This window comes from Rhodamnia argentea, chromosome 11 (assembly GCF_020921035.1).
Source record: "Rhodamnia argentea isolate NSW1041297 chromosome 11, ASM2092103v1, whole genome shotgun sequence".
NCBI lineage: Eukaryota > Viridiplantae > Streptophyta > Magnoliopsida > Myrtales > Myrtaceae > Rhodamnia > Rhodamnia argentea.
This window is the reverse complement of record NC_063160.1, coordinates 14,459,887-14,478,242: the sequence shown is the minus strand read 5'-3', so window position 1 is coordinate 14,478,242 and position 18,356 is coordinate 14,459,887. Positions and strand designations below refer to the sequence as shown.

Genomic DNA, 18,356 nt, shown 5'->3' with positions numbered 1-18,356 from the left:
ATCTTGGATTGCATTCTACTTCCCTTTCATGTTTGAGAGCGTCCCTTCCTTCAATCCCAACATGGTCCCTTTGAAGCTTGATATACGACTACTCCAAGCTGTCCCTTCAAAGGTTCCCGGTGATGTTCAGCCTTTTCGGTTCTTTCTTCGACAACTTCTGTCTTACGAGGCTGATCGAATAGATTTCTTTCCTTACCGCTCAGGCGAGTTCAATTTTTGTTTCAACTCTCGAACCTTGAAACGGTTCAATCACCGTGATTTTTGGACCTTTATCCTATTCCCTAGAGACCTTCCAATCCGGCTATGTCTTAAGGGTAGATTCTATCCAGGCTTCGAACCATATTCCCCTCATTCTTGCGCCAGGCAATTTGGTCTTCGACAGGCGGTGCCTATGCCTATCCCTTATCTCATGGATTTCCTATCGATGGACAAGAAAATGTATAATATCAAGACCGACGAACCGTTCACTCGCTATGCCGAGATTACCACCATGATGTACCGGCGGTTTTCGGGGGATATCCCAACAATGCTTCGCTCTAGCCCCGGCGTGACTTCTGAGTTTACGACCTGGTGGACGTCCTTTGCCTTCGAAAGCCCTTTCGAAGATGCCATCTCATCCATCCTCCAGAGCAGCCCGATACTGACCCTTCCGGTCCCGCTTTGAAGAAAACCGGGAAAAAGGACGCCACCGTAGCCCTTTCGATTGGTGGTCGCAAACGTCCGACAACTGTTTCGTGTAGGTCTTTTTCTTCCCGGTCTTCGTAGTATTACTGGCCCGAGGTGATTTTTGCTTTATTTTCGCCGTTAGGTGACGATTCCGACGACGGAGCCGATGAGGAGACGTTCACTTCTCTTAAACGGCGAAAGATGATAGCGAAGAAGAGCAAATCTCCGGTGGAATCTCCGATAGTCCCCGAGCCTGTCGAAGCGTCTCCAACTGTTTGTCCCGAAGATTCTTTGGTAGATCTTGATCCACCCATTGGGGGGTCTAGCGATATTGCCATTGCTGAGGATCTGTCTGAACTCGCAGCTCCTTCGCCTACTGAGCCTCAAGGGGAACCTTCTTCGATGACCCTTGCCATTGTCCCGACCCCGATGGTCGAAGCTCCTTTAATAGCTGAAGGTCTCTCAACACCTGAAGACCCTTCATCTGCGGATATTATCTGGGATCTTCCTGCTGCTTCTCTCCTTCTATCGCCCATCGAAGACGTTCAAGTTCATCCTGCTGGATCTTCTCGCTCTTGAGATCACCCGAGTATGCCCGAATCAAGCAGCTTACCCGACTCAGAGATTTTCAGCAAGCTGGGAATCATGCTATCTTGCTCCCTCGACCTTGTTCATTCGGGGGTGGCCTCTTTTGTTGACAACCCATCAAATATTCGAAACATCCAATCCGTGATGGAGTGGTCGGTCAAAGAGGAAATCAGCGCGAAGCTTCCTCAAGGCTTAGTCCGCCGGCTGAAAACATTCTTGGAGCACTTTCCTACTCCCTTTATGCATTTTCGACGATGTCGGGACAATGTGCTTGCTCTGTCGAACTTTCCCGATCGGCTCTTTTCTCCCGACTCCGAGACCCAAAAGGCGAGGCAACTTGTAACTCAAGGAGAACAGTCCCTTCAATCCGCCGTTGACGAGCTTGCTGCTTTAGATAAGAAGGAGGCTACCCTGGAGCAACAAAGGCTGGCGATAGAGAGAGAACTAGAGGAGACTCGGAGTCGGCGATCGACAGTACTTTCCCGTCGATCCTCTATAGAAGATCAACCGAAAACGCTCGCAGCTTCCTTAGAAGAGAAGAAACGAGCTGATTGCGCTCGGGTTATGCAGGCAGAGGTAGACGGACGTCATACTAGGAATGTGTATATAGATAAAAATAAGAAGTTTGAATGTTTACTCTGCGAGCCGCTTGAGGGGGTCAAGACGGCTTTGTATCCCGATTCTCGTCAATAAAATCTCCCCTTCTTTCTCCTTATTTTCCGTATTGCATATTGCCACGATCCATGTAATTGCCCACGTCCGAGTAATCGCCATCATAATCCCGAGTCGGTTACTTCAAAATCCCTTATAAATAATGATTGCCTCCAAACGCCAATTCATACGAACTTTCCTATCAAGTTCACATGAGTACTCGCAGCCTCCTTGCTTGTCGCGCTTCGACGCTTTCTCTCACAATGAGGCCAAAAGGGAACTTTCCTTATCCTTCATGGATCACCAACCCAGCAATGGTCACATAATTTTGGGTCCGCATCTCACAAGTTTGCCACCTCCCTCTTCACCGATTAGTTGCTTTCCCCATTGCTCTGAAGAAGTCTTACCCTTCGAGCAATCTATTATCCGTACTTCTGCTTGGTCGTTGAGTAACCATAGATTTTCTTCATACCCAAGCTTCGACCATCGGTTTTACAACCGGTACAAACGATTAGAAGGAGAAGCAGCCACCACCCGGGCACGGGCCAGGATAGATGTCCTTTTGTCCTTTTGCGGTACATTCATTGATCCTTCGGAGTATGGCCTCGTCGGTAGTTTGTGTTGCTTTTGGTCACCGTCATCGAACTGTTTCTTTTTGCCTATTGGTCCAGTGACCCCTACCCTTCTTGATATTTGGTTTCTGACCGGTCTTTCTCCATTTATCGATGGTAATTCTCGACCTCTAGATAACCAATTTTTCCTTGATGTGTCTTCTTGCCTTGACTCGCCGTACGGTGAATTCATGGATCACCATGCTAAACCTTCAGGACCCATCCTTCCCGGGGAACATACGATCTTCCTTTTATGTTGGCTTTGCAAATATGTCTTTTGTCTCCCCACATGTCGGATTTCCTCGGAATTCCTTGATATGACATATGAACTGGCATGTGGTGTTGATATTGGCCTAGGCCGAATGTTCCTGGCTTCATTATATCGGGGATTATCGGATGCTCAATCTTCGCCGATGGACAATCATCCCGCCCCCTTTTCGGGTCCTTTATGGATTCTGCACTATTGGGTCCGAGTGTACTTTCCTCATATGTTTTTTGATCAAGCGCTTACTTCGACAACCGAATCATCGAAAATTAAAAGGGATGATGTACCCATGGTGTTCAATCGGACCCTTCGCTGTGCCCCTGACAATCTTACCGCTTTCGACGACTTCCTCATTGAATTGTTGTCTCTCACCGGTTTTGACTTTTCCAGGCTGCCCATCGACAATGACATCTATAGCTCCTCCAAAGCAGATCCCGATTCTCGCCTTTTCTGGATGAGCGTGTTAGCCCAAACTGACTTAGCCATGAATTTGTTCGGTGGCGGCAAATTCTTGTCAGGATTTGAGATTTACAATCCTCATTATTGTGCTCGCCAATTCGGGCTTACTCGGGGGATTCCAATGCCGGTGGTGTATTCCATGAATTTCCATTTCTCTGGTCGCAAGAAAGAGGTACCCGACATGATGGGCCATATCGAAGTTGTTCATGCCGTTCTCGGGCGCTTTGTATTTGTCGGCTTCTCCGACCATCCTTGTAGCACCTCATTTTTCGACAAGTGGTGGCTCTCCTATCGCTCCTCTTTGTTCCCAACCAGTGCAATGGACGTTCTCTCGAAAGTCCGTCGACACTCATTGGGCTTATCGCATCCTTTAAGAAGACCTGCTTCTTTCGTTCTTCCGAGCATTATACTTGAGCAACCGATCGATGAAGGTAAATCCTTTGTTGATATAATCAATCTGATAATGAAAGTGGGTACTTCCCTGCATTCTTGCTTGATGTAATTATTGATCCGACTTTCTTCCCGGATGATTCACTAGCTTCTGATGGCCGCACGGACGACTTATCCAACAAATCGTGGGTTGTTCATATGAACATGGCGAGTGCCTCGGCTGGCCCATCGAATACTCTCCGCTGCGACTATTCATACCTTCGCAGCAAGTGGTCACGCCCGCATGACTTACTAGGAGGAGGATATGCCTACATATGTAACCAAGCGTGCGTCGAGGACGAGATCAAAGCTCTCCTTGCTTTTCCGGCTCATTTGCCCTATCCGATCCAATGTCGTGCCCTTAGATTTGCCATTAATGAGCTCTTCCTCACATTTAGCTCGACTTTAAGGTCCTTCAGGATAAGGCAACGTGAACTAGTGATTATCGACAAGTTGGAAACAGATTCCCTTCTTGCTGACAATGAGCCGGCTTATCGACGTAGTATTCTTGATACCCTGGAAAGTGACGGTTGTACCACCCTGCAAGTACTATCTGCACAATTGAAGACAATCAAACAGCAAGAGGCAACTTGCGAATCAACGCACCTTAACATGATGCAAGCCAGCCATCGAAAGGAGGCAATTGTTGACGCCAACCGCAATGGTGAAATGCAACTTCATAGTTTCGTCTTGAGTCTTGAACAGCACGTATTGTAGTCCGTTGTTGCTAGTTCCATATTAATGCCACCCGTCCTTATCATCTTATTCTATCATTGAACTGGCGGTCTTAGTGTCAATTCTCCAAAGTTCATCATGACGCGATCTTTCCCAGGATCACCCTTTTTCCATGCGGCATTTAATGAAAGGCGTCGTTTCCGATTTCTTCTTCTGAATTCAAATCGCCATGACGGTTCGTCGTGGTTAATAGCCAGCGGAAAACCCGCCACTCACGCCATTATGGTTGCTTATGTGTTTCACCAATCGCGATATACCTTCTCGCCTCGATAACCGTCCACTATCCTTTATCGCCTCGATCGTCGGAAGGTCGTGGGCGGATACTCAGCATCGTGGGACGAACCGTTCCTTGGCCTTTATCTATAAATAGGGTCACTTGCCGGGAGTGCGTCTTCATCCAAACCTTTCTGCCTTTGATTCTTAGAGAAAACTTCCTCACAGCCTTAATGGAGCGTGCTTTTTCTTCTACGGCTTCGTCTCCCCCTACATACTTCAGCCGTGAGTTCTCGGCTATCCGGAGGGAGATTATCTCCCTTCCGAGTTACACCTACACCATGCTAGTGGTGAAACGGCGAGCCCTTGATAAACTTCACAACCTGCTCAACCGTTTTGCGCCTCAAAATCTTCCCTCCGACCACCCGTTCCGGTCGGACTACGAAGAGTTTGTCACGCTCTTTGACTACGAGCCGGATAAGTTTCGCCGGAATCTGGCGACCATGTCTCAAGATGATCTCACCGAACATGAAGTTTGGTGTAAGATCGAAGAGATTGAGAACGGAGAAGTGGTGCACAAGGAACTCTGCAACGTCCAAGAAGCCCTCCATGCCTCTCATGCTAGCGTCCTTCAACTTCGGAACATTGTTTTCGACCGCCCGACTACCAGCTAGCGACACCTGCGAAGGCCTCTGAAGGAAACCGAGCAACGAGAACACGAACTGGCCGAAGCCTGCGAGACCCGTTCCTTGGCTTCCATTGGGGCCCCTTTGGAGGGTCCCAAGGCCATGTTGGACTCTACCAATGGTCTTCTGCAGGGTCAGAAAGAGCACCTTCAGCGGCTGGAGGGCGAAAAGGACAGCCTGGAGGCGACACTGGAAGAGTTGGCTGAAGCTCATCACCGCGCGCGGGAAGAGAACGCCAAGTTGGAGTGCCGGCTGCGAGGCTTCGTGGTTCGTTTCGGGGAGCACTTCCAGTAAGGGCCTGCTCGGGCGAGCGAGCAAGAGGAAGGGAGAGAGAAAGGGAAAGAAGGAAAGAGAAAGAAAGAAAGAGAGGGAAAGAGAGGAAGATTGTAAAAAGTTTTTACTGAATGAATGGAATTGATCTATCTTACTTTTCGCTTTCTAATTCTCCTTGCATTTCCCACATCGATGGATAGAATTTTTTCAAATACTTCCCGTTGATCGAACGTTGTAGTTCTCTTCCATCGATCTCCATTACTCGATATGCATTCCCCGGGAGGGTGTCTATTACCAAGTATGGTCCTTCCCACTTCGACGACCATTTGCCAAACTTTTCGCTGTCGAGGTTCATAGGCAAAATAGTCTTCCATACCAAGTCTCCCACGTCGAAACGCTTGGCTTTCACGTGTTTGTTGTAAGCCTTGGTAACCATTCGCTTCCGAGCCATCAATTTTTCCAAAGCTGTGGCTCGGTTTTCTCCCAATTCATCAATATTGGTGTACATCATTTCATCGTCTTGCTCTTTAGCCATACCATCCTGGAGTTTTACTCTTAATGATTGCACCGTAATCTCCAGGGGTAACACGGCCTCTTGTCCATACGTTAGCATGTAAGGAGTGACTCAAGTGCTTGATCTTTTGGAAGTTCGATAAGCCCATAACACCGTCGACAACAATGAGTCCCATTCCCTTGGGTTGTCCTCCAAATGCTTTTTAATCAATCCGATGATTATTTTGTTGGAGGCTTCTGCTTGTCCATTAGCTTGAGCGTAATAGGGCGTCGAATGAATCATCTTGATACCCCTCGACTTAGTAAAGTTTTGTATTTCTTGGCCTGTAAAGACTGTCCCTTGGTCAGCAGTGATAGTCTCTGGAATTCCGAATCGATGAATAATTCGCTCTTCGATGAACTCCCTAACCGTTTTTTGTGTCACGCTTTTATATGACCCCGCTTCAACCCATTTTGTGAAGTAATCTGTGGCTACTAAAATGAAACCGTGCTTCTTCGACGAGGGAGGATAAATTTTCCCTATTATGTCCATTACCCAACCTCGAAAAGGCCACGGCTTGATAATTGGGTTCATTAGTGCGGCAGGTACTTGCTGGATTGGTCCATGCCTTTGGCACGATTGACACCCCTTCGCGTAATCGATGCGATCTTGGGTGATTGTTGGCCAAAAATACCCATGTCGCCTTAACAACCACTTTGTTTTCAATCCAACCTGATGTGCACCACAGATCCCTTCATGGACTTCCGTCATGACTAGCATTGCTTCCTCCCGCCCTAAGCATTTGAGAAGCAGTCCGTCGATTGTCTTTCGATACAACTCGTTGTCGATCAACAAATATTTTAAGGCTTTCCTTTTGAAGTCCCTACCGCCAGAACCCGGGTTCTTCAAGTAGTTTACCAAAGGGGTTCTCCAATCTTGTTGGCTGCTGGTTTTTTTCGAGCTTTCAGATTGCTCAATCATCATTACCCGAGCATCTATCGATGGTAAGGTCCTTACTTGAGTAATGATGTGGTCCGCTAGTTCCTTCGATATACGATATCCCGACGCCATCCGAGCCAATTCATTAGCTTCCGAATTTTCACTCCTCTTGACATGGATTAGCTCGTATTTGACAAACTTCGACAACAATTCTTTTGCCAGGTGGTGATGTCTAATAATGTTTTCATTCAAACATTGATACTCACCATTTAGCTATTTGATCACCAACTGAGAATCGCCTTTCACTTTAATTGATCCGATCCCCATGTCAATTAAAACATTCAAACCCACGATCGTGGCTTCATATTCGGCTTGGTTGTTTGAGCATTCAAAGTCAAGCCCGAATATGAGTTTTGTTTTCTGTCGAAAAGGTGATATAACCATGATTCCTGCGCCCGCTGAACCGGATGCCACCGACCCATCGAAATATAATATCCAAGGCGCAATACCAAGATAATTTTCATCATCCTTGACTTTTAAACCCGAAGGGTATTCAGTAATGAAATCGCATATTGCCTGCCCTTTTACCGCTTTGAGCGGCACATAAATCGGATCGATTTCTATTAGAGTAAACGCCCATTTTGCAATCCGGCCCCTAATGATTGGCCTGGACAACATGTACTTAATCACGTCTCTTTTACAAATTACATGTACCGTAGTCGGCAACATATAATGTCGTAATTTTGTACAGGCGTAGTACGATGATAAACCTAGTTTTTCGATGGACGTGTATCTCGTCTCGGCATCGTTGAGCATCCTACTTAGGTAGTATACGGCCTGCTCTTTCCCTTCGTCGTTTTCTTGGGCCAGCATACTCCCGATGGTTGTATCAGCGGCCGATAAATACAACTTCAATGGCCGTCCCGCCTTTGGTGGCGTCAACACTGGTGGCTTAATGAGATACTCTTTTAACCTGTCGAAAGCCACCTGATGTTTCTCTTCCCACACAAACTCTCGCTCATTCTTCAATTTGAGCAACGGGGAGAAAACTTCGATTTTTCCCGAGAGGTTAGCTATAAAACGCCGCAAGAAATTTAATTTCCCGATTAACATTTGCAGCTGTTTTTTATTATCAGGAGATGGCAATTCTGAAATAGCCTTAGCTTTGTTCATGTCTACTTCTATACCTCTCTGATGAACCAAAAAGCCAAGAAAGTTGCCAACTTTTATCCCGAAAGCGCATTTCAAAGGATTCATCTTTTACTTAAATTTGTGCATTCTCTCAAAAGCTTGCTCTAAGTGGTCCGGATAACTTACCCGGTCTGTCTTGACGATGACGTCATCGATGTAGACCTCCATAAACTCCCCAATCATATCGTGGAAGATATAATTCATTGCCCTTTGATACGTAGCACCAGCATTCTTCAAACCGAAAGGCATGACGACCCATTCGAACGTACCAATGGCCCCGGGGCATCTAAATGCTGTCTTGTGAACATCCTCCGCCGCTATGAATATCCGATTGTACCCGGAATGCCCGTCCATGAGGGACATCATTTCATTATTGGATGCCGAATCGATCAACATATCGGCGATGGGCATCTGGTACTCGTCTTTCGGGGTGGCCGCATTAATGTCTCGGAAATCAACGCACACTCGTAGTTTGCCGTTCTTCTTCTTGACAGGCACGATATTTGACAACCATTCGACATACCTTGCTGATCTTATGAATCCGGCTGAAAGGAGACGCTCGATTTCCTCCTTAACTTTAAGGATCACTTCGGGAGCGAATCTTCTAGCGGCCCGTTGGTGTGGTCGAAATCCTCTTTTAATTGGTAATCGATGCTCAACTATGTTCCTCGAGAGACCAGGCATCTCATGGTAATTCCAGGCAAAGCAATCCTTATATTTTTTCAATAGGTTTACCATTTGAACCTTGTATCTCCGATCGAGTAGTTGGCTTACATAAGTAGGTTGATGACAGGCCTCATCTCCGAGATTGACCTCTTCCAATGGGTCTTGAGCTTGAATTATCTTGTCGTCCTCCTTAATTGGAGAGTCTTCAAAATCTAAAATGCCGTCTGCAAGCTGTCGGGCTTGGTCACTTTGCTCGGCCTCGTAGGCCGCATACCTCTCGGCGAGGTTTTGCGCAATTGATCGACTTTCCATCGGGAAACCGGTCGATCAGTTCCACCGGTTCCTTTCTTGGGATCCACTCGGTATTCCCTTTGTCGAAACGGCAGAATGCAATATCTCTTGGGTCCACTTCGGGCGGCTTAGATATGCGAAGGCAATCATCCGGCATCACTTTGTCCCGGCCGGATATACGGGTCCAGGTAACACAAGTCCGGGGATTTGCTTTTACATATTCCACTTTGTCCCCATTCCAAAATGCTAGCATCCGGTGAAGTGTCGATGGGACACATTGGTTTCCATGTATCCAATCTCGTCCCAACAGCAAGTTATAAGATCCGTCGGCGTCGACAACGCAGAAGGACGTCCTCGATGTTTTAGATCCGACGGTCGGGTCGGCGACATATACTCCCTTTACTTGAGTAATTTTGCCGGTGAAATCGGATAACTGTATATTCGATGGGATTATTTCGTCATCATTCCTTCCTATTTTCTTGAAGAAACGGTATGGAATGAGATTTAACGTTGAACCCCCATCCACCAGTACTTTCATTATCGGCCGCCCGTTGATCTTGGCATTTATATTGAGCGACCTCAAATGATTTGAGAGATCCTCCATGGGTTTTCCGAATTCCATGGTTTCTTCATCGCCGAAGCAAAACCGAGCCCCTTCCTTTTCTTGTGTCGTTTCCTTGTCGCCGCCGTCACCTGAGGTCGACTCAAGTCGAAACTCGTGTGGTAATTTAACTCGTACCATGCAAGAACTAAACATTTGCGATGCTGATCGGGGGTTTCCCTTTCTGAACTCCGGTCATTCTTGGAAAAGGATCAGTGTCCACATCCATCGGGGGTTTCCCTTTGTCCTCGGCGAATTTGATCTTTCCTTGTCGAATTGCTTCTTGAATGTTCTTTTTGAGGACTAAACAATCCGATGTGTTATGGCTCCATGAGTGGTGCCATTTGCAGTACTTCTTCCCCGCTAATTCTTCTTTGGACAGTATCTTCCGCCCTTCAGTCGCCTTGATTTGTCCGTCGGCCAGTAGTATGTCGAAAATTTCCTCTGCCCGATTCGCGTCGAATGAATAGTACACCGCCTCTTTTGCTTTAGCCATTATAGTTGACTTTTCTTTCATCCTTGCTGGCTTCAAGGCTTGGCAAGTGTATGGCTTGTCGATGGTTAATTGGGCGACGGCTACTTCGACAGGCCCAGTTGACTTTTCGTCGAAATCGGGTGGCTCGACGAAGCTTATATCTCCTCTTCGGGTATGCCTTTTGTCCTTTTCCTTGAGCAGACTTTCGTGCTTTGTTGCCATCGTGGATAGTTCAAATAGATCCGCACATGGATGACCCACCATCCTATCTCGTATTTCGAACTTCAATCCGTTGAAAGCAAACTCAGCAAACGTCTTTTCTAGTAAAGGAACTAAACATTTGTTCCTAGCCCGTTTAAACCTTGCAATAAACCGGTCGACCGTCTTGTTTGTCATTTGCTTCATTGTCGACAAATCCGCTCTTGACAAGTTCGACACCGCTCTTTGAAATTGGCCATGAAACAAACGTTCCATCTGCTCCCATGTCGGCACCGAATTGGGTGGTAGTGCGGTATACCATGTAAAGGCTGTTTTCGACAAGGATAATGGAAAGAGCCTTAACTTCCAGTGATCCGCATGTGTAGCATCTCCACATAGTGCTAGAAAACGGTTGATATGTTCATACGTGGGTCGATCATCCTCGCCAAGAAAAAGTGTGAACTCGGGTATTTTAAACCCTCTTGGATACGGGATCGTATCCATCCAATCCGGGTATGGTTTTCGGTAAACATTAGCCCGGTATCCTACCATCGGGTCAATGTATACGGGTGCCTGGTCGAACACCGGCTGATGGTACTGCGGTTGATATGGCATTTGATATCCAGGTTGTGGTGGATGATATATGGGTTGCACAACGGGCTGAAACATTGGCTCGGGACCTAGTGCTTGATTCATCTGGCGATATCCAGGTCGTATGGCCCGGTGTTCATACTGTCCTTGCCCCCCGGCTTGGAGTAATTGATCTTGCCCCCTAGCCTGCCATTGCCCCCTAAAGGGTACCGCCCCCTGATTTTCGATAATCATGGGTGCTGGTTGTTCATTGATAGGGACAGGGTTATGTTGGGCAGCTACCTCCCGACGAGCAATATTCTCGTCTTGTCGAACAAGGTGTCCCGGAAACACAACGGTATCCGTAGGTACGTCTTGTCGAATAGGATGTCTAGGGAACATACCCGTGTCTGCATTTACCGGGGGTCTAGGTTCGTTGGCCGGTAACGCCTCTCCTCGTTGCAGAATCCGCGGAGGTGCCAAAGGCCGAGTATTCCGTCTCGCAAGGCCTATATTTGGCAATGTTGTTCTTGGTAAACCGCCACTTGCTGCTGGTACGAAACCATTCCTTTCTTGAGCATGAGGTGGGTTAATTGTAATCCCATGTTGTCTGCAAGCACATTCGTGATACGTGTTGATGATTAATGGCACGACAACCTCGGTCATCCGCTGGACCATGTGATCAGCAAACTCGTTCTGGACTTCTTCGATGGTCCGCCTTATCGACGTTAGCATGACAGGCGTCATTTCTGGATTTCTCCTTGGCTCCTCAATGTTACGTCGAGAGACCTCGACGTCCTCTTGATGGGCCGTAGATGACTCCATTCGTTGTATTTCTTCCCGGGGTTCGTCTCCACCACCGTCTATGTTGTTACGTCCTCGTGTGCGTGGCATAGCACTTCTCTCGAACCGACACCGAGTGTCCCAACGGGCGTGCCAAAAAAGATTGTTGCGCGTTAAAATCCCTCGACAAGGCTTTCTTGGTAATGGGTTCTAAGCCCAGATTGACTATGGCCCAATGAAGGTTGCTTACGCGAGAATCTTTTATCGAACTTAATCCGTTCGTTTTCCGAAAAGGGGTTCTGGGTCGATTTTGGACAGAGAATGTCAAATGCAATAGATTTACACAAAAGGACGCGTTACAAACGGGCTTTCGACAACTTCGACGGCCCAATGTGCAATAGTAACAGTATGTGACGGACTTCGACGTGACCTGGAATTGAATCGACAGGATCGGGAGATAATATAGGACACAATGCTGGAATTCAATCGACAAAGACCGGACGGGAACTATAGGACACAATACCGGAATTGAATCGACTAGATCTTGGACAAGATGGGTGAAGGGTGCAACACCGTAATTTAATCGACGGTATCGAACCTAATGAGTAGACGCCGGAATCTAATCGACGACACCTAACTCTGGATATGATACTCGCCGGAATTGAATCGACGACGGGGATCCGAAAACTACAGCTAGGCTAGGCTAAGGGCTAAAGGTTAAGAGCTAAGAGCTAGTTTGAAAATGCAAGTATTTTGGATTTGTTGTGTGTGTGTGTCTTGCTATTGCGAGGTATTTATAGGCAAGCTCTTTGGTAACCGCCGAGCGGTTTCTTCCTTTGGCCCCACGCTTTGCTCTTTTCCATAAGCCACGTGGATGACGGTTTCCTAGTCTTCGCGCCTTTTCTTTTTACCTCGTGGGGATTACCGCCAACCGCTTCGATCGTGGCCTCCCTCCGCGCGCTTTTCTTGGTCTAGAAGGAAGTGGCGCCGGAATTTATCCCGACACGTGGCACCTTTCCGATTGAAACGTTCCTTGCTTCGGTGTTCATTCCCGTAGCTGATTATCGCTTCCTCACGTGCTTGTCACGAGTCTCTCTTGGATTATTTTAAGTGTCAACAGTATTAATTTATGAATTATTCGAAAGGGTATCTCTTAACCACTATAAAGCTCGAGATGTCACAAAGAAAATGAAATCATAAATGTTAATATGTATTGCTCATCGGTATTTCTCGTATTTGAATACGAGGTCCAAACTCTTTCGCCCGCTCGTGCAATCACTCATGCACCTTTAAAGACTTGTTTTTTTTTTCAAGAAATGGAAAGAAGCTCGTGTTTCGACTTATCTCTATTATCCTTTGCACTGGAATCCAACATCCTTTTCAATTGAGAAGTTAATTCGTGATCAAATTCAAAGTTATTTGGGTAATCCGTCACGTCACTTCCTACCTTAGCCCCACTAGCCAACTTTTAATAAGACCGTTGAATGTCATTAGGCGAGAAAAGGATCATCAGCTACAATTTCATTTCGTTTTAGGTTGTCACTAACTTGAATAAGATATTGGATGAGCTATTGGATGGATCCATCCAGCTACTAGATTTTTGTGACTACGCTAGGCAAACCTTGTTGCGACTTAAGGAAAATGTATGGGTGTTGCGATCCGCTCTCCGGCGGAGAAAGGGTGAACCAGGCATCGAGACGGGTGTGGCGGAATACGCCAAATTCTTGAAGGGAATGATGAAGGATGCCAAAAGATTGATGGCTGCATTGAGGAAGATGGTAACCAAATTTGAAGATTGTGAACTGAAGAATGAAGATCACCACCTCTCGTCAGTGATGGGAGTGGTGAGAGATGCTAATTTGCTAAGCACTTCAATTTTCCGATCTCTGTTGACATTCTTGGCAATGCCAATGTCAAGGTCCAACAGGAAAATTAGCGGGTGGTCCGTAGTCTCGAAATTGTTGAATCCAAAGGGAGCAATATCATGTGATCAAGAAGATAAGCAAGAGGATGTGAATGAGTTAGAATGTGTGTGGATTGTGCACTCACCACAATGTGGAAGCACATTTCAAGGGAAGGGGTTGATGGGGAGAAGTTGCAAGTCACCCAAAGAAAATTGGAGGATTTGGAGATTGCGATTGGAAGGATTGAGGATGCCCTAGAGGGATTGTGCAGGTGCTTGATTAGAACCATGGCCTCTCTTTTGAACGTCATGTCACAAGAGGGGAAACTCTTTCGGTTGCCCAATTTTGTTCCTTCATATGTATTGAGATGTACATCATACGGTGAAAACAATAGAAAGTGAGACTTTCATAGACACCTCATGCTTCCGAAATGACATTTCGATATCGATACAAATTAGAAAGAATGACACAAATGATTCATGAACTTTGGTCCAACATCCAGTGTGATCCATAAACGTTTAATTTGATCAATATGGTTTATGAATTTTAGCCCAATATATAATATGGTTCCTGAATTTTCAATTTGTTTAATGTGATCACCGAATTTTTGGAACATATTTAATTTAGTCTATGAACTATAAGAAAATATTCAAAGTCGTCCCTAAACTTAAATTAATGGAAGGACTACATTGAATATTTTACTATAATTCAGAGACTAAGTTGAACATGTTCCAAAAGTTTATGGACGATATTAATTAAATTAAAAATTCAGAGATCACATTGCATATTAAGCTAAAGTTCGGGGACCATATTGATCAAACTAAAAGTTCAGGAACCACATTGCACATTGGATTAAAGTTCATAGACCATTTATGTCATTATCCCTAATAATTAACTACTACCAAGTCCATGACATTACTTCATCGATAAACAAAAGAAAAGACAGAGGAAGGGGATTGAATCTATGGCATGAATATTTTCGTAGACAGCTCATACCCACGGACATTGGACAATTACTATGTCAATGTGTGATCTTGAGGGATTTTTTGCCTATAAGGAACTTAGGTTTGGATTAAATTGCAAGACTTCGAAGCTGTAACTTTAACTTGTGAGGGTTTGTTTAGAGGTGAGTAGTTCTAGATTCATGGAACCTTAAATCAATCCGTCGGAACTAGTTTTCAATTTTTAGAGCCTGGAACTTACCATGCATACTTAGAACCAATCTTGTTGCGGGTTTCGGGGTTGGTTCCAAGGTTTACCCAAGTTTCTCCTGTATTCTTACTTGAATGATTGTAGTGAATCATCCACTATAATGACCACCATTTGTTACTACAATCCACTGACTACAACTCATAATTAGAAACAAGAAGAATATGAGACGTTGACAAAGTAAAAGTAAAAATCCAAGTCATGGATATCACCCGAAATGAAAGCTCAGATTAATGGTTCTAGATTAGTTGATTACACACTTACATTTATGGATCATTTATGTCATTATCTCTAATAATTGACTACTACCAAGTCCATGACATTGCTTCATCAACAAACAAAAGAAAAGACAGAGGAAGGGGATTGAATCTATGGCATGAATATTTCAGTAGACAGCTCATACCCATAGACATTGGACAATTACTATGTCGTTGTATGATCTTGAGGGATTTTTTTGCCTCTAAGAAACTTAGGTTTAGATCAAACTGCAAGACTTCAAAGCTATAGTTTTAACTTGTGAAAGTTTAGAGGTGAGTGGTTCTAGATTCATGGAACCTTAAACCAATCCATCGGAAATGGTTTTTTCTTTTTTCCAATTTTTGGAACTTAGAATTTACCATGCATAATTAGAACCTATCTTGTCGCAAGTTTCGGTGTTTGTTCCAAAGTTTACTCGGGTTTCATCTGTATTCTTACTTGAATAATTGCAGTGAATTATCAACTATAATGACCATCATTTGATACTACAATCCATGGACTACATCTTATAATTACAAATAAGAAGAATATGAGACATTAACAAAGTAAAAGTATTTGCCATGAATATCGACGGAAATGAAAGCTTAGATTGGTAGTTCTAGATTACATACTCATTATAGGATGCCGTAGAATACCTTAGGATTTACCGAAGATGAATAAGAAAAACAAAAAGATAGGTTCCAGGTTCTTGGAACATATTTGTCAAAACCGGTTTCTCAATTTTTGGAACCTAAAACCTACCATATATACCCGTGTTTCACCGGAATTTTTTTGTGACAAAATATTTTTCACTGAAATTCGTTCTTTGATTTTTAAATATGATCAAAGGTCCTATGGAGATCTTGGACATGAGAGATCTAAATAATCAGAAAATCAACACGTAAGATTTGTAGAGATTCCAATTGAATTACACAAGTGGGATCTCAACCGGAGTTTAACTTGATGGAGAGATATGATAAGTACAATTCAAAGAAAATTGATACAATTAGACTTAAATGAAACTACATAAATATAGACCATATCGGAGTTTGACTTGACGAGATGGCTTGGTGAGCACAATTCCTTCCAAAAGATAACGAACCAAATCCACCCAAAATTATCTCGAAGGATAGAGCTTGAATACGCCTTGACACTATACCAGAGTTTGACTCGATTGTGCAGGATCTAAGATAGAGATAAACGTCGAAGTTTGATTCGACAACGAGAATATGATAACTACAGCTAAGAAAAGTAAAGTGCAATGCAATAAGTAAATATAAGATACTTTTTATTTATTTATTTGGGGGTCTTCTTATGCAGATGCTTGGTGGTATCTATAATGGTAGGACAAATAACTATCCTTCGAAGGTTATAGCTTTTCGCGCGTCAATAGCTTTCATGTTTATTATTTCCCCATGAACTCTCTTGACTAGTTCCTCAAGCGCTTATTGGCTGTAGGCCTAGCACTATTGATAACTTTAAACCTTTGCATCGGTTTTGCCCTTTTCTCGGATAAGTCGTGCCCATGTTCTACACCTTCATATCTTTCAAATTGATTTCTTAGGAACTGTCGGTAGCCTCTAGATTTCTTGTTTTGACTCAGCTCCTTCTTTTTCTGTCCATGTACTCACGTCTTGTGTGCTTTAAGGACTCTCAATTCGCATTTCCAAGAAGCTGTTTGCTTGTCGATAAGTGCTCTCCTGTCAAGTAATTCAAGAATAAATATTCATCTTTTCTAACACTCCTTTGAAAGTATTTGGATCTTCGACGGGATTCCTTTCATTGGAACCAATAAATGAAGCTTGCTTTTTCCATCCTTTATATACTTTGCTACTTTAGGACACATGCCATTATCCTTCGTTGGTCTTGGTGGCTTGTTTAATGTTTCTCTACTAATCAATACTTGTGAGGATCCTCACATGTCTTGGAAATGGCTTTCTTGTATCTTGATGCTGTCGAGACGCTTGTTTCTCATGTATTTAGCTTGTGTGCCGGTTGTTCATGTTTGAAGATTAATGGACAAGCTTCCATAAAAACCCATCATACAGGTTTCCACTATTCACTTCCCCGTGCACCTCATTAGGTCAATTCTATGGGAACTCCAAGTTTTACTTTGACGCGGTGAAAACATTGGACAATACGAGTTGCAATTCGCAGCAAGCAAGAAGCAACCGAATCGTCGATCCATCTCAAGAACGTCACGTTGATTTTATTCTTACCATTCTTCACCAAACAAAGAATATCTCCACAATTTCCTGTGGTTTGGTCCCATCATCGGGTCGTGCTCAAATAGAGAACACATACCACTTTCTTGGGGCCATCACGTTGGTTCAAGATGGAAAAGAAGAAGGGTAGACATGGCCATGGGCCGGTTTGGGCCTGGAATCGGCCTGTGGAATAACAGGAACCAGTCCGTTGACTAGGACTGCTGGTTTCGAACCGAAATTGGCCTGGCCCCTCACGGGGCGGTTACGGTTTAAAAATTTTTAGAACCGACTCGAAACCGGAGGTTTTGGGCCGATTCCGAACCGCCAAAAAAAAAGGGGAAAGAGCCCTAGGCCGTTGCGATACAATGGCCATTACACCCCTTCCCCATTTCTTTTTCTTCTTAAATTTTCTATAAATACCATTTCTCCCCTTTCATTTTTTCTCGCAACTTTTCATAATTTCTCTCAATTCTTTCAATTTCTCTCAATCTCGGCTCAATTTTGTCAATTTTCTGAATCGGCTTTCCGCTTAATTTTATGATAAAAATGGCAAGTGGAAGCGGAGTTGGTGATAGGGGAAAGAGCCCGATGCCAATAGGGATGGGGGAATCCGATTATCCTCAATCTCATGATCAATATTATCCTTGTGAATTTACATGTTGGGTAGATGTTGATGATAATATCAACTATATTCTTAATGTCGAGTACGTCCCAATACAAGAAAGTCTTCATTCTCCTACCGGCATCGAAGAAACGTCGACAGCAAAGAAGCTGGAACGACAAGCCCGGGAGAGTACATCCAACTTATGACAACACTTCGACAAGGTACATGTAGGCGGAGACAAGTACAAGATCAACAGTAAATATTGTACAAAATCATACAATTTTAATAAAGGAGATGGCTATGGAACATACCGTCGGCATCCGAAGCAATTAAATTTTTATGGAGTCGTCCCCAAGTTATGAAAGAATGGAGCAGATTTTGTAAATCACATGGACAAAAATTAAAAAAATTT

The 18,356-nt window shown here is 44.4% G+C and overlaps 1 protein-coding gene across 1 annotated transcript; it reads left to right on the top strand.

Moving 5' to 3' along the window:
• Positions 1–424: 424 nt before the first annotated feature.
• On the top strand, positions 425–14,061 carry LOC125312936. The gene is made up of 3 exons (XM_048273027.1): positions 425–570; positions 993–1,215; positions 13,319–14,061. Exons 1-3 carry the CDS (start codon positions 425–427, stop codon positions 13,943–13,945), a joined length of 996 nt encoding a protein of 331 aa, XP_048128984.1. The 3' UTR covers positions 13,946–14,061.
• Positions 14,062–18,356: the final 4,295 nt, after the last annotated feature.